Source organism: Herpailurus yagouaroundi, unplaced genomic scaffold (assembly GCF_014898765.1).
Source record: "Herpailurus yagouaroundi ecotype Mexico unplaced genomic scaffold, PumYag 159, whole genome shotgun sequence".
NCBI classification, from domain to species: Eukaryota; Metazoa; Chordata; class Mammalia; order Carnivora; family Felidae; genus Herpailurus; species Herpailurus yagouaroundi.
Window position 1 is genome coordinate 83,571,874 of NW_024412400.1, and position 23,857 is coordinate 83,595,730.

At 38.2% G+C, this 23,857-nt stretch overlaps 1 protein-coding gene across 3 annotated transcripts in view; it reads right to left on the reverse strand.

The window, feature by feature from the left end:
- Positions 1 to 23,857, reverse strand: part of FGF12 (fibroblast growth factor 12) — a 561,291-nt gene that overhangs the window by 350,043 nt on the left and 187,391 nt on the right. Inside the window, exon 1 of one of the 3 annotated variants that reach the window (XM_040481105.1) lies at positions 9,347 to 9,371. The exons of the other annotated variants lie outside the window; for them this stretch is intronic. Coding sequence (XP_040337039.1) covers positions 9,347 to 9,353 — 7 coding nt within the window. The 5' untranslated portion in view covers positions 9,354 to 9,371. Of the gene's footprint in view, positions 1 to 9,346; positions 9,372 to 23,857 lie in introns of those variants that run through there. 3 annotated transcript variants of the gene reach the window in all.

The following is a 23,857-nucleotide window of genomic DNA, read 5'->3' on the forward strand; positions in this document are numbered from 1 at the left end:
AAGAAATTCCTATGACCATTTTTCTCCCATAGGGCAATGCATATGAGTTTTTGAAAGACATAAATCAATGTTCTGTCTTTCTATGCACCAACTCAACTGACTTCATGACAAATTAATTTGTCAGAAATCAACAACTGCAGGTTTGAGATAGAAATAGTCACATGAAGGACCAAATTGAGGTTATTTTGGATCTGTTAGCCTTATGATGGGATGTTTTAATTTATGCATCATGGAAATCTCTTTACACCACTCCACTTGTAATTGCAGCAGCTCACGACGCTTGTATGCTTGTTGGTTTCATTTTATTCCAGAAAATCTGGTAAAAAGTCACTTTATGCAACTGATAATTTGCTAGGGCAAGCTGCCTTTAAGAGATAGTATCTGATTTTTTTTTAACCACATCATCTCATTAACAACAACAACAAAAGAGTAATAGTAAAAAACTCCAGTGAGTTGTAAATTGTCTAATGGAATGATATGTTACTTTCTCTATAAAAATTCCCAATTTTCTTATGTGAATATAAATTTGTACATTACATAAAATCCTTTCCCCTGACCTGTTCTTCACTTTGAGGCCACCATTACTATGGAAGGCCCACTTAACTGCCTATTTAACATCCATTTCCTTTTCTTCTTTGCAAAGACGGCTCCATTGTTCGTTGGGGCAACAGTACGCTTAGATGCAGGCAATGGATGGCAATTAATATGAGCCAATCTTAATAATTTTATGCCCCAATTTACCAGCCTCACTTTCAGCTAGGCATCACCCACTTTTGCAAATGAGACTTGGGAGGAAATCTTTGGGGAGATGTTTGGGAAACTTTTACTCTCTTAATGAAAGACTAATATGTCTGGTATCACAGTTACTCTTTGCTTTGAATTCCAACTTGATATCTAGAGCTATAGCAACTATCTTGAGACTGTAAAGCAACAAGTAAGACTATGAATGGTAACATGCTAAGAATGTCGCAGTAAAAAAAATCCTGGATCCTAGATCCTAGATCCTGGATGGCATTGCTGACTTTTGAGTGAAAGCCAGCAAAATGCCTATTGCCAGACAGCTTGGTATTTGAGAAAAATCAATCCATCTGATCAAGACACTTTCTGAAGACTTTGGTGACTTGCAGCCGAATGCCTTTCTAATACAATTATCTTTCTGTAAAATAGCTCAGGCATTCTCAAAACTCTTCCCTTTTTCCTTTTCTCTCTCTCCAAATCTACATTCCACTGTAACTTTCAAACACAGTATATTCCTGCCACCTAAGCTGCTCATTATTCTTTGAATTCTCTCTGGGGTCTATCATGGGTCTTTGTAAGTGATTCCTCCTCCACCAGTGAAATCCTTTGCCATCCTTACTTCTCCTCATCAAACATTATGTTAGTATAGGCATATTCCATAACTCAGAAAATCCACTCCTAGGATTAGTCCCAACAGAAATGCATAGATACATTCACAAAATGAAAGGTACAAGATTGTTCACAGTAGCACTAGTCACAATGACTACACATTGGAAACAACCCAAATATCCATGAATAGTCGAATGGATAATAGATGTGTGGTATATTTACAGCAATAAAAATGAGCAAACTACAATTAGAGCCACATGCAATGTTATGAATACTCTTACACATGTAAGTTTTAACAGAGTTTTAAAACAGGCAAACTATAGTGTCAGAACAAGGTAACTGCTGCCCTTGGGGAAGTAGTGACTGGAAGGAGAGTCACCAGGATGCTGGCAGTGTTGTTTCTAATCTATGTGATGGTTACTTGGGTGTGTTCACCTTGTGAAATTATACCAAGCTATAAATGTGCAATTTGTGTATTTCTCTATATAGAATACTTAAGTCAAAAGGTTTTAAAAGCAAAGTTTACCTATGTCAAAAAAGAATCATTAACAAAGTCACATTTCTCCCATAACGCTTTCTCTGATTTCTTCTTCATTTCAATTTGATCTTTTTCTTATTCCTCCCTAGAATTTTGTCTGTGCCTACCTTATAACACATATCCCTGACTGCTTGTTACACAGGTGTTTGTATCTGTAACTTCCCCTATCTCCATAAGACTGTAGTCTCCCTGAAGGCAAGGTTCACATCTGTGTCATCTCATACTGCAATGTACAAATTAAGTCAGGAAATATCTTTGGAGGGAATTTTAATTCAAAACAGCTTCCTACGAAATATGTGCACCAAAGATCAGTTGTTCATGTTTTTGAGTCTTCATAATCTAATAATATGAAAACTTGAAATTCTGAAGGCAGGTGTAGCATAGTGTAAGATTCACTGGATTAAAAATATAACAACTTTTAAGTCTTCACTTGATATCCATTTAAACCATGGAAATTTACACTGATAACTTTACCTCTGAGATCCTCAGTTTCCTCACCTGAAATATGGGAAAAATAATGTTTACTTCATGGAAGTGCAGTGTGTCCCAAGACAGTTGATACACATGAGTGTTTTAAAAAAAATTTTTTTTACATTTATTTAGTTTTGAGAAACAGAGTGAGACAAAGCATGAGCAGGGGAGGGGCAGAGAGAGAAGGAGACACAGAGTCTGAAGCAGCCTCCAGGCTCTGAGCAAGCAGTCAGCACAGAGCCTGATGCAGGGCTCGAACCCACAAACTGTGAGATCATGACCTAAGCCGAAGTCGGACGCACAACCAACTGAGCCACCCAGGTGCCTCACACATGAGTGTTTTTTAAACTCAAAAGCACCATACATCATAGAGGTTTTGTCCTTTATTATCTAGTATTTGTTCATCTTTTTCACATCATAACATGGCTTGCCTATAAAATATAAATTATTACAACATATTAGAGTGAAATGAAAGGCTGCTTAGGAGTGGAAGACACCAACCATGTGCATTGTTCAGAAAGCGCTATTCCAGAAAACCATTAGTTCATTAGAATTAAAGACTCCAGCTCAGGGGCACCTGGGTGGCTCAGTCAGTTAAGCATCTGCCTCTTGATCTGGGCTCAGGTCATGATCTAACAGTTTGTGAGTCCGAGCCCCATGTCGGGCTCTGTGCTGACAGCGCAGGGCCTGCTTGGGATTCGCTTTCTCCCTGTCTTTCTCTGCCCCTCCCCTGCTCTCTCTCTCTCTCTCTCTCTCTCTCACTTTCTCTCTCTCAAAACTAAATAAATAAAATTTCTTTAAAAAAATGAAACATTAATTCTGCATTAGGAGCACAGTTAGCTGTTAATTATGTCAAGTGGACTTCTTGTTACCTAGGTGGGCCCATAAATTACATTGGTGCTTCTTCTACTCAGTGTATCCACTTATTCAGAGCTATGTGTTAAAGGGCCTTATTATTTTACAGTGAATTTTACTCCTGAAGGAGGATATGAAGAGGCCTCAGAGGCTGAAATTTTCCCTGTCATTTAGAAGAAATCAAGCTACACACCAATGACACTGCTCTGACCTCCTGGATCAGAACAGGACAACCGGACAATACGCACCCAGGATTTTACCTGAAGACTTCAGAATTGAACAGAGAAGTTTTATATTCCTCAGCACCTTCTGGACTCAACCCAAACCCTTTATACTGCGTAGCACAACCTACCATCTCATGTGTCTTTTTTCCTCTAACCTCTCCCCAAACCTCAGAAAATTCACTAGCTCTTCCTCACATAAAGTCTTAGATTTGACACAGAGCATTAGAGCTAGAAAACCGAGAGTCAGAGGCTTAACTGACTGAGCCACCCAGGTTCCCCTCCTTATTGGATGTTTGAATCCCTCTGCAATACCTCAACAGTCAAGCATCTTCTTGTACGATCACAGTAACTGGAAAGTCATAAGCTGCCATAGCATTCATTGTGTGTTCTCTACGGTGGCAGTCTTGTACTTCCGTTGTACTTCAGCCCGGAGCTGCCTTTCAAACTCAGTCTGTCAAACCTGCTTGCACTTCCTTGAAATTCCTGGAATACTAAATTCTCCTTCAATCTCTGCTTTCTTCTCTAGGCTAAACATCTTTATGGCCCTCATCTGCTCCTTATAAGTCATGATTTCAAATCCTAGTAATATCCTAGTCATCATTTCCTAGATGTACTCTAATGTAATAATATTTCTTGGGAAGCATGCTTTCCACAACCAGATATAATCTCCCCCTTCCCACCTCCAAGCGTTATGTGACCAGCATGGGGTATAATAGTACAGCCTGCTGTATCATTCTATTCCCTCTCACATAATCACAATCCAAAAATTATCCTGATCTCTGAGGAAATATAATAAAAATAACACTAAACAATGTATTTGTAGATACATACATACATGTTTTAATCAGCCTCACTTTGCATCACAATTGGTGGTGGACTGTGAATAATCTATTTTCCAAGACATTTGTGTCATGCAGTATGAAAGTGTGTTTATAAAAACTGTTTTCCACAATTCACATGAAAACTATGTATATACATTATATATACATACATATATATGTATACATACAGACACACACACACACACATCTGTAAGTCTTCAACAACCATAAAATGTTTTTCACTCATTTGATCTTCATAACTCTAAGACACAGCCAGGGAAAGATTAGCATGCTTCACTTCATATGCATGCACAAAACTTGCCAAAACTCACATAGTGTGTAAATTACAGAGCCTTTGGATTTGAGATCCAATCTCCCTTCACACTATTATTCACTTTAAATAATCAAGTGTCTGAGCACCTAACTGGATGCTAAGACTCAATATATCAGGTGTAAATCTTAATGATCCACTTTGACCCAATTTCTGGAACATGTTTGTGCTAGATTCGGCAGTTTTATGGCTATTTCTGTGTATTCCTACAAGAGAGGAAAGCATATGGCCGTCACTTTTTCAATAAGTAACTATTTGCTTAAAATCACAAACTGTGAGAACCAGACACTTCCATTCATAGCCCTGTAGAGAAACCACATGGGCTCCAAAAACCATTAGCAGCCTCCAGTCACAAATGCTAGCTTTCTTAGGAGGAGAAATCCAAAAACAAGAAAAACCAAAGCTAAGAGATTAAAGATTTATAAAAAGTCTAAATTTATAGCCCCATCTTCTGCCACCCCAAGTCAATGGACTCTTGAAACCACTGTAAAATGCACAGCATTGCCTAAAACAAAAGTTCTCAAATCTAGCTCTACCCTGCAATCAGTGGGAAGCTCTTTAAAAATATGAGCACACGGGACCTTTCTGACAAGAAAGGGTATAGCTGGTCCAAGCCCGGAATTTGTTAACAAGGGGAGGCCACTTCCTCTTGCAATAATCCCATCTCTCTCCTTTTCCAGTCAATCCTTCTCATCAGCATATAAATATTTCTCAAAAAACGATGTTCTGATGATCCCACATTCCCTGACCTTCCTGTACAACTTTACTCTTACTACACAAAAAAATCCTGCAAAGATTTTTTTTTGGTAACCATTATATCCATTGTCTCTACTTCTAATCCATTCCAAACAGACTTTCATACCCATGTCTCCACTGAAACAGCTCACCCAGGTGAGCAATGACTGCCCCCCACCCCCACATTTACCAATCTGAAGATCCATTCACAATCTACTAACTATGGATCTCTCATCAGCCTGTGACCCAGCTGGTCCTTCCTTCTCGCCACTTTTTTCGCTTAACTCCTGTTGTCACACTGTCCTGAATTTCCTGCACAGCTCAAGCTTCTCCTTTGGAGTCTCTTTAGTAGCATTTAGCTCCTAATGGCTAAATAAATATAGGAGAACCTCAGGCTTAGTCCTTAAATATCTTCTTTTCATATCAACACTAACTCCTTATGTGACTGAACACAGTTCTGGGGTTTTAAATACCACTTATATGCTGATGAATCACGCCTCATCTCTCAGGCCATGGACTCCCCTAAATTCCAGATGTTTCTCTTTCAACTCAATGTTTCTACTCCACTTCTATGTAATATTTCAGGTATTCAAAACAGAGCACTCGAGTTTATCCACCAAAGCAATTCTACCCTTGTTTCCCAGCTCAAAGATCTCTCTTCACCTAGTTGCTCAGGCATAATTACTTGAGCCACCTTTGACTTGTCTTTTTCTCTCAATCAATTAGCAAATCCTATCAGCTCTATCTCAAAATATATCTCAAATCAGACCAAGTCTTACCACCTAACACATTATGACTATTCCAAGCCTCTCACCAGAAATACTGTAATAGTTTCCTAAATAGTCTCCCTGATACAGTCTATTTTCATACTGTAGTCAGAGTGATCTATTTAAAATGTAAATGGCTTATCACACCCCTGTTCAAAACTCTTTCACGACTTTCCATAATCCTCAAAATAAATTCCAAAATATTTGTCACAGCCCACAAGGCCAGAAACAATCTCCTTTCCTACCATTTTTTCCTCACTTTCCTCTGACCACACTGCCATCCTTGCTCCTTTTTTAATATTTCAAACCTATTCCTGCTTTGGGACCTTTGCACTTGTTGTTCCTTCCAGCTAGAGGAAGTTTCAAGGCTTACTCCCTTCAAAAGCCACTCCCTCAGAGAAGACTACCGTGTCTAAAGAGATTTTTCTTTCACTCTCTATCCTCTTAACACATCTATTTCTCTTTATAGCACTTACCACCACCTGACATGATATTATATGCATGCTGTTGTTTATTTATTTATTAGTTTCCTTCTGCACCAGGAAGAAAGCTCTTAAAATAGACATTGTTTTGCTCACCACTGAATCCTCAGCAATTAGAACACTACCTGGTGAAGAGTAGCCCACCAATAAATGAGTGAAAGAATGAGCAAATTTAGCCTGAAACACATGCTCTTTCTTGGCCCCATGCCTTAGTGCATATTTTCCCCTTTACCCAAAATGCCCTTCCTCATCATTTCCTATGCGACATGGATGCCTATTTATTCTTTAAAATGCAACTTAGGTAGCACACTCCTTCCCACATAAGCCTCTCTGACTACACACACACATACACACACACACACACACACACACACACACACACACACATGCACACACACACACATACACACCAAGCAGAGGGAGATGCTCTCATCTCTCTCTGCCTCCAAGAGAAGTTGTTCCTTCTTTAGTCTAGCACCTACCCTTGAAGATGTCTTTTTTATATCTTTTTAATCTTATATCTTTTTTCCCCCTTTTCCATACTGTTAATTCCTTGGGGGCAAGAGTTGATGTAGCTCTATATGCCCCTGCCAAACAGAAACTAGGAACCCAATTGTGTCTAAAATGTGTCTGCTTGCTAGTGCTTATATAAGTTTTTACTATTTCCTTCTGCCTGTGCTAAGTTATTTTTACTAGAACCTGCTGTTCATTAATGTGCTTAATAATCCTAAAAGTAGCTCATTTGTTCCCTCTGCCTCACAGACAAAAGTGCCTGTAGATCCCAGGAATTAAACTCTAATACAGTTTATATTTGCTCACCATTGACCGAGAACGAAGTGACGCAAGCCTTCAATAATAGAAGTTCGCCTGCATATTTCCACACCCTATGCAAGACTTTAGTTATTAGTCATCAGTAAAAAGAATTTAAAGATTAAATCAACAAAATGCCCTAACCTCTATCATGATGTCCCACTTCATAATGCAAAAGGAAAAGGTTCGATACTGCTGTTGGCAACAGCATCCTCTTTGAGCAGCATTATAATAGGGTACACCACAAAACTTTGTGTGCAACAAGATGTGATAGTTATTGGAAGATATAATTCTTATTCCAAATCAGCTATAAATTTCATGTTGATAAAACTGGCCTCTGCCATTAACACCCTCTCCACGACAATATAAAATGGAGCTTCATTTTATCTCCAATACAGCCTTGTATCGTAGATGCATCAAATATAATAGCAGTAGTAATAATAAATAAGTTATATCTATATTATGCTTTTTAGATTTTGCCACTTTGCATACATACTGTTTCATCTAGCACTGCTCTGATGGAGGAGAAGATGATTATTCCTACCTTAGAGATATGGATTTTGAGGCTCAGAGGTTAAGAAACTTGCCTAAGATCAAGAAATGACTGAATGAAAGAAACAGACTCCAAATTAGTGTCTAAATCCTAAGTATACTAAGTACAATATCCAAAGTCTACTTTATATAGACATGGGGTTCTGAACAACTGTCTCAAGTTTTCTGGGCCTGTTTCTTCATTTGCCACATAAAAGTGTGTATTCAATTCCTACGGTTGTGGCTAGGGACCAAATATTATGATTCTACATTTTGAATCACTATGCTCTATGGATAATATAATAATTGGCCCCTCTCCATTAGAAGATTACAAAACAGGAATTATGCTTGGATCCTAGTATCTGCGCTGTGATAATGACATCTAGGTTCATTAGAATCACTGGTATTTGGTCATGCTAAGAAGCTTCGTGAGGTGGGGAAAGCAATCACAACCCTTATTTCAGTCTTAATATCTGTCTTAGAAGTGCCCTTCCATCTTTTTGAGGAAGCTGGTTATTTTCAGCTATAAGGAACGTGCTAAGGAGGCCCAGGTGGCTTGGAAAGTAGAGCTGACACAGATCTGAAGTCATTGGACAGTCTCCGCTCCATCCAGTCTTTCACTTATTTTTCCTTTTAAACCTCTAGAGGGATTTGCTTCAGTGTCTAGCACTCATTCTAGTTCCAGCTCAACGAGAAGCCACTCCCTCTCAATTCAAAAGGAGAGATGACCAAGTGCACCTATTTACAACGCTGGAGAGAGGGGAGGAGAGGGTGCAGCTTACAACCAAGGGGAAATGGAATTGGACTTCACACCATTCTCCATCGTTCCTGCAGTCTCATTGATACAATAAACCAAACCCCAAAATAATACGGCAATTTCAGCAGATGCTGCAAACTCATTTGATGATACTCCACTGAGCAGCAGCCTTGGTCAGAAGACTATTATTTCTTACTGACTCACTAACCTCTCCAGCTTCGGTGGCTTCCCATTGGGCACCACTCAATGCCCAATTGCCTCTGAAAGGAAGCAAGCCCTGGACACATAGGTTTGTTTCATATATTCTAAAAGTTTCATATATATTAATCCATTTTACTCCTCACCACATCTCAATAAGGTAGGTGCTATTGTTATTACCATTTTACAAATGAGGACATTGAAGCCCTAGAGGGGTCAAGAAACTTTTCCAAGGTCACATGACTAGTAAGTCCCAGAGCCAAGTCAAACCCAGGCAACCTGGCTCAACAGTTTGTGTTCTCAGTCACTTCAGTAGACTCCCCTATACCAGACTACATGTTTCTGAACTTGATGAATCTCAATTAACAGAGATGAATTTCAAAAACACAAAACTGAGTGAAAAAATAAGATGAAGAGAGGTTAAATACAGTTCAAGACCATTTATATACATTTTGGAAACTCTCAAAACAGTGTCATACCTGACATGTATTAAGAATATAAATACAGGGGCGCCTGGGTGGCTCAGTCGGTTGAGCGTCTGACTCACAGTTCGTGAGTTCGAGCCCCGCGTTGGGCTCTGTGTTGACAGTTCAGAGTCTGAAGCCTGCTTCAGATCCTGTGTCTCCCTCCCCTGCTCACATTCTGTCTCTCTGTCACCAAAATAAATAAGCATTAAAAAGGCTTTTTTTAAAAGAATATAAATACATGGACTAGAGGGACACATACTATAGTCACTTTAGTTTCACACCTGAGGGAAGAAGAGACTCTGGAATGAAGCTGGGGACAATTCTAAGAAATTTTATCAGTAATAAATATTTGACTCCTTTATTTTAAAAATATTTTGGGCACCTGGGTGGCTCAGTAGGGTAAGCGTCCAACTTAGGCTCAGGTGATGATCTCCCAGGTCGTGGTTTAGAGCCCCACATCGGGCTCTGTGCTGACAGCTCAGAGCCCAGAGCCTGCTTCAGATTCTGTGTCTCCCTCTCTCTCTGCCCCTCCTATGCATTCTCTCTCTCTCTCTCTCTCTCAAAAAAATGAACAAACATTAATTTTTTTTAAATATCTGAAATACAAAAGGCATAATGTGAATAATTTGTTCATCTTGAATCTTGGGCATATAGTGTGTGTTATATTAATCAGTGGTCATTTCTGTATTTTAACTTTAAAAACAAACTACATATATTACATCTCTTATTCCTTCTTGTGCCTCCCCCCAACTCCAAAGCCATGAACATCATTTCCAGGTGAGGTAATGGAATCCATAGTATTGCATTTTGGAAAACAAAACTGAAATGGTGATTCACCCAAGGCTAGTTGCCTACTGCTAACTACAGCAAAATATTTCCAGCTTAGAACGATGAAAACAAATTAACAACCAATCTATTCAACTAGAACTTGAACTGAGCACATGGCAAATAATCATACAGCAAATAATAATTATCAGAGAAGGTAACCTAAAAACAAGAACACTGGGGAGAATTTATATCTGCTACAAACACAATAGTACCTTGCAGAATAATGACAATGGTAACTAAGAATGACACACTTTGGACACAATTAATACCTTAATTTGGATTATTTATGCTCACGTGTTATCTCCCTTATCAAAGTATAAGTTATCTTAGAAAAGGATTCATGCAAGGCCCATAGCTTGACTTGTAGTATGGGTCTCAGTAAATGCTGGCTGAATTAATATATAAATGAAGTGATGCTCCATAATGTCTTTGCTCTGACAAACCTAAAATACCCAACTCTCCAAGAAATGGGGTAGCCAATAAGACAACGTTAAAATTCTTATAACTAGATAAATAACAATTTGGGGAGTGTTAGTAGCTTTTGCCCCATAGGATAAAACTTGGAATTTCCCCAGGGGCACCTGGGTGGCTCATTTGGTTAAGTGTCTCACTTCGCCTCAGGTCATGATCTCAAAATTCCTGAATTCCAGCCCCATATCGGTCTCTGTGCCGACAGTGCAGAGCCTGCTTGGGATTCTCTCTCCCTCTCTCTCTCTCTGCCCCCCCCCCCCCAAATCATGCATTTTCTCTTTCTCTCTCAAAATAAATAAGTAAACTTTTTTAAAAAATAGAATTTCCCCTTATCATAGAAACTCCTTTATTTTCAGAGGGACTACCTTTCAAGACTTTCTCATTATACCAGTATAAGTCAATATCTAGTTTCTGTTGCTGTAAAACCTCTCCAACCACTGAAGCAGATCTTTCCATCTAAGATGTTAACTACTCTGTTTAGTAATTTAAATTTGATATATTTTGAGCAGAACCAAGTTCATAAAGAACTTTTCTCTACATTTAGGCTTCCCTATTGGAAAATCTTTGCTTATCCTTAAAAGGCTTGTCTTATTTGGCCCAAGAGTTTGTGGAAGAGATCATAGCAAGAAGAGCATGCCAGACTAAGCCCTTTTGCAATCTACTTTGAAAGGAAGATGGAGGAAAGGTACAATGCTCCATGGGCCATACACTTAGCATTCCTCATCTGGTAGTATTTAAAATGGAATAACTCAAACACTTAGACATGTACAGGCTACTACCATGATTGCCTCTTCTAAACCAGGAGTGACCAGACCATATTCTGTGCTGGAAGTGTGTTTCTCTGAAAGGACATAGATGTTCCACTGCCAGTCATCCTGCCATCAGAAAAGCAATGAACCTTGGAATGGGAACAGGAATAACCTCACTGTGTCTCTGGAACCTGAAACAACCATTCCTAATTCTGAAGGAAACAAAGAATATCTATAATGCAGAAATAGGCTGGAGATGACCAGGAGGCTCTCTTAGACAAGGACATGGCCTGTGTACTCTAGGAGCAGTGACAGCTAATATCTGTCTTTACATTTCCATTTCCTGCCCTGTGGTACACCTCTGGTATTCAGTAAATTATTCTTTTTGTAAATTTTTCTAAATGTCCATTCATTTTTGAGAGAGAGAGACAGAGTGCAAGTGGGGGAGGGGCAGAGAGAGGGGGAGACACAGAAACTGAGGCAGGCTCCAGGCTCTGAGCTGTCAGGGCAGAGCCTGATGCGGGGTTTGAACTCACGAACTTTGAGATCATGACCTGAGCTGAAGTCAGACGCTCACCCTCCTTAGGTACCCAGGCACCCCTTTAGTAAATTATTCTGAAGATCCACCATCTGGTTTACTATAAGACTGAAAGAGGAGAGTGACAAAGCTCCTGTATCCCAGGACAGACTTGTGTAAATGTGTAAATGATCTTTAGTTTTCCTAGAAGTGAGTTGGCAAGGAATGGAAAATCAGCAATCTACTAAATGAGACTTGCTGTCAAGACTTGAAAATCAAAGTTAATTTATGTTTTAGTCCTGAGGAGCTCAAAATGTTTTTCAGTTACAGTGATTCTACAAGGTTAAAATTTAACATAACTTTGGGTTTCCTCCTGTCTTGATCATCTAAATACTCTACCTACATAAGAGAGAATTGAAACTTGAGTATTATGAACTATCAAGAACAAAATTATAGATCTATCCTATGACCCAGCAATAGCACTGCTAGGGATTTACCCAAGGGATACAGGAGTGCTGATGCATAGGGGCACTTGTTCCAATGTTTAAAGCAGCACTTTCAACAATAGCCAAATTATGGAAAGAGCCTAAATGTCCATCAACCGATGAATGGATAAAGAAATTGTGGTTTATATACACAATGGAATAGTACTTGGCAATGAGGAAGAATGAAATATGGCCTTTTGTAGCAACGTGGATGGAACTGGAGAGTGTTATGCTAAGTGAAATAAGTCATACAGAGAAAGACAGATACCATATGTTTCCACTCTTATGTGGATCCTGAGAAACTTAACAGAAGACCATCGGGGAGGGGAAGGGGAAAAAATAAAGTTACAGAGAGGGAAGGAGGCAAACCATTAGAGACTCTTAAATAGTGAGAACAAACTGAGGGTTGATGTGGGGGTGGGGGAGAGGGGAAAATGGGTGATGGGCATTGAGGGGGGCACCCGTTGGGATGAGCACTGGGTGTTATACGGAAACCAATTTGACAATAAATTTCACATTAAAATTTTTTTAAACGAAAAATAAATTAAAATGTGATACAATTTTTACAGAAAAAAAAGAACAAAGTTAGTGTAACTATGATTAATTCCAGAAATTCAGTTATCAAAAGTCGCTGAAGAGAGTACCATCCAAATTACCTCTTATAGGCAAATTACTCCATTAATACCATTTTACATTTGTTTCCAATGAAATAAAATTCAGAATTATTCTTAATGCTGTGGATATTATGGTGATTATTTGTTTTGAGGAAATAAACTGAGATCTTCACAAATGAAATTGGCTAGATACAGATTCCTATTGCTTTTACCTGAAAAAAAAAAAAGGCCTGTCTTAAGCAACAAAGAAAATGTAAACATACATATTAAAATTTTAAGTATATTCTTAACTTTGGTATGCTGTACATTTTTTTTTTACCTTAAAAGACAGAATAAGATGGGATAAATCACACACTAACAGCATGCACTTTGTATTTTATCCCACCAGGAGGGATGAAAAGCAAGAAAAAGAAGAGCAGAAAACCCCATGCACTGACCACTTGCTTGGGATTTCATAGGCAAAGAACCTTACCGACATTAATGCATTTAACCTTCAGAACAACCCTATAACCTAAGCACTATCATCAAGCCCCATTTTACGTTTGAGGCACAGGGAGACCAAGAAACTCACCCACAGTCACACAAAGCCAGGAGAATATTATACTGTTAGAAGTGTAAGTTACTGGAGAACAGCATATCAATACCTTAAAAGTAGCTGTGCTTTTGAAAATTACACATTGTAAGAGTAAAGTTTTGCTCCCACTTCACATGCTTACTTCTTGGTCCACAGAAGAGCCACTTCTGCCTTTTCCAACATATGGCAAGAGAGTCTCTGACCTTCCAGCCACCCTTCTCATTCCTTTCCAGGAAAGAGGAAAACCTTATGTGAATGGTGAGATTAGAGAGAGAAAAAAATGGGGCAGGTGAAATTTAGCTTGTTGTGGGTCCTCCCCGCCTCCCTCTTTGTGGATCTGCCTGCCCGCAGGCTGGACACATTCTGAGCTGCTGGGTGGGCACAAGTAGGTCAGGATCCACATGTGTCTCTAGAGGTAAACATCAAATCCAAATCTCTCTGATTCCACTAGTGAGGCCCAACAGAGGTAAGGTTGGATTTCTCAGCAGGCCTGTTCCACAGACCCAAATCTTCCCTCTGGTGAGTTGCATATGTCAATATTTAGTTTGGGGAGAAAGGTGCTAAATCCAATTTTAACCATTCTCTAAGCCAATATTCCAGCAATCCAGTAAAAAAGCAAACATGTTTAATAGCCATCTGTTTGACAACTTTGTCTATTTTCTCAACCATTTTGAACTCAAGATTAAGGAAGGAGGTAACTGTAAAGAGGAGATAGAAAAGTTATCATAAATGCCATCCCCTAAGCCCACCACACACAAAGATCTCTACCCAAGGGTATTAGTCAAAAAATGTAAAGGCAGAGAAAAGTGGATGTAATCTAAATATCCAAAAACAGGAGGTAAATGATAATTGTAGCACAGACATGTAATGTCATTCAATTAAGTAATTTAAAATCATTAGAAGAATATTTTGTAAATCGACATGTCTACTAGTATTTTTAATGCAGATAAGTAACAAATAAAAAGAAAATACAAAATGATCCACAGTTTCCCATCCAGCTATATCCTGACATACATACGTATATATGTGTATACACACACACACACACACACACACACACACACACACGTTATACACACACACACACACACACACACACACACACAGTCAATATGTACAAATCATTAGAAACACACAAAGCTAAAAAAAAGGAAGCCTACCTTTTTTTCTGCCCCAAAAGTTTCTCTCTCCAACTAACCACTATTAACAGCTTCTTATAATTCCTTCTGGAAAAAGAGTGTTTTCCAAACATTTCAATATGTATTTCCATATTTAGAGTAATTATTTAAGATCACAAGAAAAGAAACAAATGAAGCACATAACTGTGATAACATTTTAAAAATTCACACACAAAGAGTGCAGAGATTATATTGAGGTTGTGGTTTTGATTTTCTTATTTTACAGAGTTTACATTTTCAAAGTTTACTGCTGTGAGCAGAAAACTGTATACTCTGAAATATAGATCACTCACTTTTATTATAAAAGGAACACATTTTCATAATTCAAATTATATAGAAATATTTAATGCATAAAGCAAGTGTCTGCCATCAAACTCCATAAAGGTAATTGCCATTAACAATTTCGAATGCATTTAATTAAAGATACACACACACACACACACACACACACACACACACACAGAGTCACATAGACACATACATGTACATTCAGATTAGTGAGAAAAAAATAAATGTATATAGACAAAAAAATCTAAGGATAAGCCTTAGTTTATTAATCTGTATTATATAACTATAAAGAGGAATCCTGCCTAGCACACAGTGAAGTTTGGGAGTCAAAAGTCCAAAAGTCATGATTGATATCCTCCATTTTATTACTGCACCAGTTTTAGAAAATGCAGCACCAATTTTTCTCTCTGTTTATCACCATTTCCAGGTCATTCCTGAGCTTTCTGTGAATACAGGACTGTCACCAGACTGTCACAGAAAACTGCTGGCCAGAATTCATGATCTCAATCAATCTTCTGGCTTTAGCCTTTGGGTAGCTGGACCCATAGGCACATGGGCTATCTCCAATCACTGAGTTATGTACAGAGTGCTACGATGGGGTGTGGGTAAGGAGTTTATAACTATAATTTTGAGAACGGCTTCATCTACTCACAATTTCCTTAGTGCCAAGGTCAGACACTGAGCCAACATGGCGATCTACTGATTCTCAAGTTCCTCCAAGTCACGCAATAATTAGTGCTTTAGAGAACCATCCAGCTAGCAACAACACCCCTCCCCTCAAAAAAGAGATTCATTTTGTGCCACTAAGTTTTATTTAAAGACCATGCAATCGAATCCCAGCTGGCTTCATTGAAGCAGCAACGTAGGCAATCAGTGACACCAACTGCAATGCTATCGTTTCTATAAACAGTAATGAGTGGAGGGGGTGGGATGGTACTAGAAGCTTATGTATAAACAAGAAAGATCATTTCAGCAAGAGAGATGGTCTTGGCAGATTCACAGTAGCTTTCTGATTGGCACCCTAGGAAATGCAGATGCCCTGAAACATTTAATGGCTTAGAAGAACTATTCGGACATGGCATTCCTAATGATGTGCAATGAAAATAACATGGCATAAAGATAGCAATTTCATACATGAAGCAGTACAAAGGAGAGCTTTGTTGTTTTAAGATATACCATGGAAATTGGGAAAACAGATCTCTAAGTGCTCCCTGGACATCCTTTCTAACTCTGATACGAGAGAATACAACTTGCTTTCTTAGAAGCTGATGTATTGTACCAGGCTGTGAATAAATGGAGTCATGTTGAGGTAGGGGCAGAAGAGATGTATAACATAGATAACTAGGCAAGATATCTGAATATAAGCAAAGCTGGGTAGGCTTGCATTGAGAGGTAGGGTAATTACTTTTGAAAAAATTACTTTTTTTATATCTGTATCTTATTTTTATACAAACACATTCTTCCAGTAAAATATCCTGAGATACTACTCCTTTCCGTTAGAGCCCCCATCTGCCCACGCTAGTACTACCTTTTGAACTTCTAAATGCTTTTCAAGTTCAGGGAGATTAACAGGAATCCCAGGCAGAATTAACTATTCCTTCCTCGAAGAGATTTTACCATAGAACATTAACTCAGCTAAGAGGTTGTTAAACTGAAACAAACTGAGGCTCCCCAGTATCCCACTTTGGGCACGTATCCTATCCTGCCTAGTAGTATACCCCTTGCTTGTGTGTGTATATATATATTTCTCCGTACTAGGTTTCTAGTGCCTAATGCAGAACATTGCATGCAAACAGCCCTCAAGGAATGCTTGCTAATGTGAAAAAGGACAACCCTTGAAGTCAGAGACATATTTCTTTAACTTTCTGTCCTCAGATGGAGAAGAAAGGGAGGGCGAGCAACTGTGAAGGGTTAGTTAGTATGACTCAAGTATCCTAGGCTTCCAGAAAATGGCTTCCCTCCTGTCTTTTGCTGTACTTAACCTGGAGTCAGGAAAATGGACTGCTGGTCCCTAACACAGATGAGAGCATTCAGCCCAGCCCAATCACATCACCATAAAGTAATGCCCTGTTTTTTTCCCCATGCATGCTGCTCTCAGTGTATAAGCTGGGAGAAGAAAAACAATTTTATTTGCATTTCTCCTTGTCTGGCAAAACTGCAGTAGAGATGAGAGCTGCCACGTTGTATCTGTTTTTCAGGTATTGTAATTAGTTCTTTCCTTTCAGGATGTGTTTGAAGATATGTAGTTTTTACATCTCAGGGTGTGTAGAAAGGAGAACTGGAGTTCTTAAGAGCCTTGAAATTAAATTACAAGTTTAAAAGAATATTCTCAGACATCAATGGAACTTGATTACTTCATTCTTATTTTGGGGGAAATATAAATATCATTTAAGAAACACGGTACCTGCAAGGCTACAGACACATGCTAACTTATCAGAAGGATGACAAAACCTCATACCTTGGGGTGCTGAACTAATTACCCAAATATTTTCAAAGAAAACCAATACATCTATTGGTTATATATTATAGATGAGGTCATAGAGAAAGTGGAGCCCAAGAATTTACCATTAACTTTATTATTATTATTATTATTATTATTATTATTATCATCATCATTATTTACATCCAAGTTAGTTAGCATACAGTGCAATAATGATTTAAGGAGTAGAATCCAGTGATTCATCCCCTACATATAACACCCAGTGCTCATCCCAACAAGTGTCCTCCTTTATGCCCCTTGCCCACTTAGCCCATCCCTCCATGCACAACCCCTCCTGCAACCTTCAGTTTGTTCTCTAAACTTAAGAGTCTCTTATGTTTTGTTCCCCTTCCTGTTTTTATATTATTTTTGCTTCCTTTCCTTTCTGTTCATTTGTTTTGTATCTTAAACTCTACATATAAGTGAAGTCATATGATATTTGTCCTTCTCTGACTAATTTCACTTAGTATAATATACTCTAGTTCCATCCACATTGTTGTAAATGGCAAGATTTCATTCTTTTTGATTGCCGAGTAACACTCCATTGTGTGTGAGGGGGAACAAATATATATATATATATATATATATATATATATATATATGCCATCTTCTTTATCCATTCATCTGTCGATGGACATTACGGGTCTTTCCATAATTTGGCTATTGTTGATAGAGCTGCTATAAACATTGGGGTGCATGTGCACCTTTGAAACAGCACACCTGTATCCTTTGGATAAATACCTAGTAGTGACATTACTGGATCATAGGGTAGTTCTATTTTTAATTTTTTGAGGAACCTCCATACTGTTTTCCAGAGTGGCTGCACCAGTTTGCATTCCCACCAGCAATGCAAAAAGGTTCCTCTTTCTCTGCATCCTCACCAGCATCTGTCATTGCCTGAGTTGTTCATTTTAGCCATTCTGACTGGTGTGAGGTGGTATCTCTTTGTGGTTTTGATTTGTATTTCTCTGATAATAAGTGATGTTGAGCATTTTTTCATGTGTCTGTTAGCCATCTGGATGTCTTCCTTGGAAAATTGCCTATTCATGTCTTTTGCCCCTTTTGTCACTGGATTATTTGTTTTTTGGGGAGGTGTTGAGTTTGATAAGTTCTCTATAAATTTTGGATACTAGCCCTTTATATGATGTCATTTGCAAATATATTCTCCCATTTTATCAGTTGCCTTCTGGTTTTGCTGATTGTTTCCTTCGCTGTGCAGACTTTTTATCTTGATGAGGTCTCAATAATTAATTTTTGCTTTTGTTTCCCTTGCCTCTGGAGATGTGTTGAGTAATTTTAAACTGTCCTTCCTTACTATATCAATCAGGATAGGCCAGGTAACAAATGGTCTTACAAATCTAAGCTACTTTAGGCTAAAATGAACAAATCAGGAGACTACAGATGCTGGAGAGGATGTGGAGAAGTGGGAACCCTCTTGCACTGTTGGTGGGAATGCAAACTGGTGCAGCTACTCTGGAAAACAGTGTAGAGGTTCCTCAAAAAATTAAAAATAGATCTACCTGATGATCCAGCAATAGTACTGCTAGGAATTTACCCAAGGGATACAGGAGTGCTGGTGCATAGGGGCACTTGTACCCCAATGTTTATAGCAGCACTTTCAACAATAGTCAAATTATGGAAAGAACATAAATGTCCATCAACTGATGAATGGATAAAGAAATTGTAGGGGCGCCTGGGTGGCTCAGTCGGTTAAGCGTCCAACTTCGGCTCAGGTCATGATCTCACGGTCTGTGAGTTCGAGCCCTGTGTCAGGCTCTGTGCTGACAGCTCGGAGCCTGGAGCCTGCTTCCAATTCTGTGTCTCCCTCTCTCTCTGACCCTCCCCTGTTAATGCTCTGTCTCTCTCTGTCTCAAAAATAAATAAACATTAAAAAAAAAGACTATTTAAAAAAAAGAAATTGTGGTTTATATACACAATGGAATACTACTTGGCAATGAGGAAGAATGAAATATGGCCTTTTGTAGCAACGTGAATGGAACTGGATAGTGTTATGCTAAGTGAAATAAGTCATACAGAGAAAGACAGATACCATAGGTTTTCACTCTTATGTGGATCCTGAGAAACTTAACAGAAGACCATTGGGGAGGGGAAGGAAAAAAAAAAGAGAGGGAGAGAACGAAACCATAAGAGACTCTTAAATAGTGAGAACAAACTGAGGGTTGATGGGGGGTGGGAGGGAGGGGAGGGTGGGTGATGGGCATTGAAGAGGGCACCTGTTGGGATAAGCACTGGGTGTTGTATGGAAACCAATTTGACAATAAATTTCATATTAAAAAAAATCTAAGCTACTTTAAAAGAGACTTTAACCTCTCATTTGTGCTAAATGTCCATCATGGATCACATAATGAGGCTCTATTTATTGTAGACACTCAGGGATACAGGCTGATGGAGCCACTGCTTCCTTAAACATCATCAGAAGCTTAGAGCCTGAGGTGAGTTGTGCTCTGGCCGGTAGAGCATTTCATTTGCTAGTGCAAGTCACATGGCCAGCCTAACTCCATAGGAATGGGGTAGTGCCACCCTACAATGTGCCCAAGAGGAAAACCCAAAATATTGAGTGAAAAGTGGCAATGCCTACTATATTTGCACATAGTAGGCACTTGGCAAATTGCTTTTTGAAAGTACTATATGACAAGTGGATTAGTAACAGGCACGAACTTCTTGAATTTTCTGACATTAACACTGAAAACCTCATGTAAAACAACGAAAATTTCTTTGAAAATGAAAGCCATAAGAAAGTTATGGACATTTTGTATATCGCATAATTCTTTTCATTTTAAAGTTTTTAAACATTTATTTATTTTTGAGAGACAGAGAGAGGCAGAACATGAGCAGGGGAGGGGGAGGGGGAGTGAGAGAGAGAGAGAGAGAGAGAGAGAGAGAGAGAGAGATACAGAATCTGAAGCAGGCTCCAGGCTCTGAGCTGTTTGTTAGCACAGAGCCTGACACAGGGCTCAAACTCACAAACTGCAAGACCATGACCTGAGCTGAAGTCAGATGTTTAACTGACTGAGCCATCCAGGCGCCCCTGTATATTGCATAATTCTTATTCATTGTACTCACTGGAGCAACATTTAAATAGGAAGAATTTTAACATTATGACATAAAAACCAGCTCAAAGAAAGATTTCACAACAAAGATAATTGCCACATATAAATCATCAATTAATTATTCTTTAGTGAAGTTTTCCAAGATTAGATAAATGAAGGCAGTGACACACTGAAATCGCCCATGTTTCTTAACTAAAATAAAGTGAACAACTGAGTACATTGCTTCAAGAGGTAAGTTTTGCCATTTGTTTTTAATTAGGTGGATTTCTGAAGACTGAATTAGAATCTAAAATATTCTCAATTTATAAATACATTATTTTCATTTCTCCAAATTTTGGATGTGACCCACATCCTGGAAGAAAAAGTAAAGAGAGTAAAGGACTACATACTCACAAGCAAAGCAGAGAGAAGTTGAAAACAGCTGTGTAATGCTATCTTTGTTGAGGATCCCTTCCTGAGAAATGGGCTTAAAACAATGACCACATTGCAACCAAATTCAAGATCACCTGACTGTCTTGTACAGTAGTTAAACCCTAAATCTCTTAGGTATACATTAGCTGATGTAAACTGAATGTAAGCAGGCAAATTTAATTTAGATGGCGGTGCTATATTTGAAAGTAAGGGCATGACTGGGTTTTACTTTTGTGTGTTCATCAGGATTGATAAATTACTTTTGCCTGGAGTGTTTCAATCCCACACCAAAGCTACTTGATGTGATTGTACAGCTCAATGTCTGGACATCTGGTAATCCTCTGTGCCACCAGGCTGAGGCAGCCCCTAATTGACAGGATATCACGGGAGAGTTATGACTGTGTACAGAAGGAGGAGAGGCCAATGGCTGCTTTTCTGGAACAGCTGAGGGTGATAAGACAAGCACAGTGTTGTCCCTCTCTTGTGGTATGAGTGTGCACACCCACAGGTATACACACTTATTTTCCTACTATTGTGGACACCCACTACCAAAAGTGCTGCCATCCTCTGTCAGGTTGATACCTAAGACAGCCTTCTTGGGAGTCTGGTTGTTAGGACAGGAATCCTTCTTTCTTTGGTTTTTCCTACCAAAGTGATGAGAAACCCTTCCTTGATAGAATGCTTCTGCTTTCCTCCCAACTAGATCTTGAGAGGAAAGGGAGCAGTCATTCAAGCTATTGTTTTAATGTCTACTCTTCAGTGAGCTTATGTTTCTTTGTAAAGATCCCAAATCTAGGGAAAAATGAATCTACTTCCCTCTCCCTTCAAACTAAAATCTTAGCATTTTCCAGGTTAATAGAAGTGTCATATACTCTAAGCAGAATTGTTTAGAATTTTATTTTATTGTTTTTTTTACATTTATTTATTTTTTGATAGATAGAGAGAGACAGAGCACAAGTGGGGGAGGGGCAGAGAGAGAAGGAGACACAATCCAAAGCAGCCTCCAGGCTCTGAGCTGTCAGCACAGAGCCCAATGCAGGGCTCGAACTCACAAACAGCAAGATTATGACCTGAGCCAAAGTCGGATGCTTAACTGACTGAGCCACCCAGGCACCCCTGGAATTTAAACTTCTTAATGTTCTTTCAATAGATAGGCTCCCCATGCTTAAAAAAATATATCACTGATTTTGAGAAATGGAAAAAAAAGATCATAAGATACCAGGAAAAAGCCATAAACAACCCACTTAACCTTGTCTAAGATTGTTTTCTATTTGATATCTCATACTATCTACATCCTACTGAAGTAAAAGGATTTATAAACTAATATAATGGATATATTAGGCAAGATTAATATTTGGTACTATAGAGGAAAGACAGGAGCAATAAAACATTTTAATTATACTAAGAAGCTCGAAAGTTACTAATGATCATTTTGTATTTGTTTAACTCCATTTATTTAATGAAACCTAAATAAATTATTGAAATGTTTGCAATTCCAAAAATGCAGCAATCCATTAGAGGAAGGGATTGAACTTTTAACTTCTTAAAACAAATTATGCCACTCGTCCCCTGTGGCCCTTACTTCCCTCAGCTGTAAAATAATGGGGAAGATGTTACTGGTGTAAAACTTTGTACTCCATTCTGACACAGTTCAAAATATTATTATATTTCTTTTTAGGTAAGTTGAAAAAAATTAATATTGGGCATTCCAGTTCTATTCTTATAAACTTGTTCCATGAAAATGTATCTGATGTCTTTACCTCAATGTATTCACACACTGGGAATAAAAAGATTTCACATGGAATTGCTGTGATGCCATGCTAATGGTACAAGTCACATGAGTGAAATCATGTTAAAATGGAGCACAATAATAATAATATCTAAAATATACTGAGCACATTATATATGGTAGACTCAAAGTTCTTAGAATAATGTCTGGCATATAGTAAGAGTTCAACAAATCTTTAGCTATTCTCAGCTTGCTTAATCTTTACCACAACCTATGAGGTACATACTATTACCATAGTAATTAACATTTATGCATAAATTGAGTAATGGCAAGGTCAAGCATGTTATCCAAGATCATAAGCCAAGAAAGGCCACAATCAAACAACAGCAATATAGTTCCCAGAAACAATCTCTCAGTAACTCTGTATATTATCTGTATATTATTATATTATTATCTATATATTATCTCTGTATATTATCTCTCTCTGTGGAAAAGTTATGAAGGAACCTTCATCTTCACTACTTGTGACCATTTTACAAAAAATATGTTGGAGTGATCATCCCCTAAACTAACCAACCACCCCACTAAGTAAAAAAGCATATAAAGAAATAAAGTGCAACAGTTTTCAAGGGTTGCATGTTAAATCTTTTAAAACAAGATATAGGAACCAGGCTAGAGCTATTATTTCCACTTTTTCCAGATAAAAATACTTAGTTAAAGGATTCTTAGTAATTTTGTTAAGACTGCTTTATAACTAAGTCTTCTGACTCTAAGTGTCATGATTTGACAACAACCTATGCTGCCCCATCACATATGTTATCACTTCTATTTGGATCTGTTACTATTTGAGAAACTGACTCTGAATATAAATTAATATGTTACCTATTTTTACACAAGGTAGCACCTTGTCATTATTACACACCATATATACTTAAACTTTTTCACATCCAGAAAACATATATCCAAGTTGCAATCTATGTGTTATTTAATGTGAACAAGGAAAACTGAGATAAACATACATCTTTACCGGCTTCCTGAGATATGTATTTTCAAAATATGAAATTTCATCATCAAGCATACTAATTTAAAATATAGCAGTTGGATATCATTGAGCACTTATAAATATGGT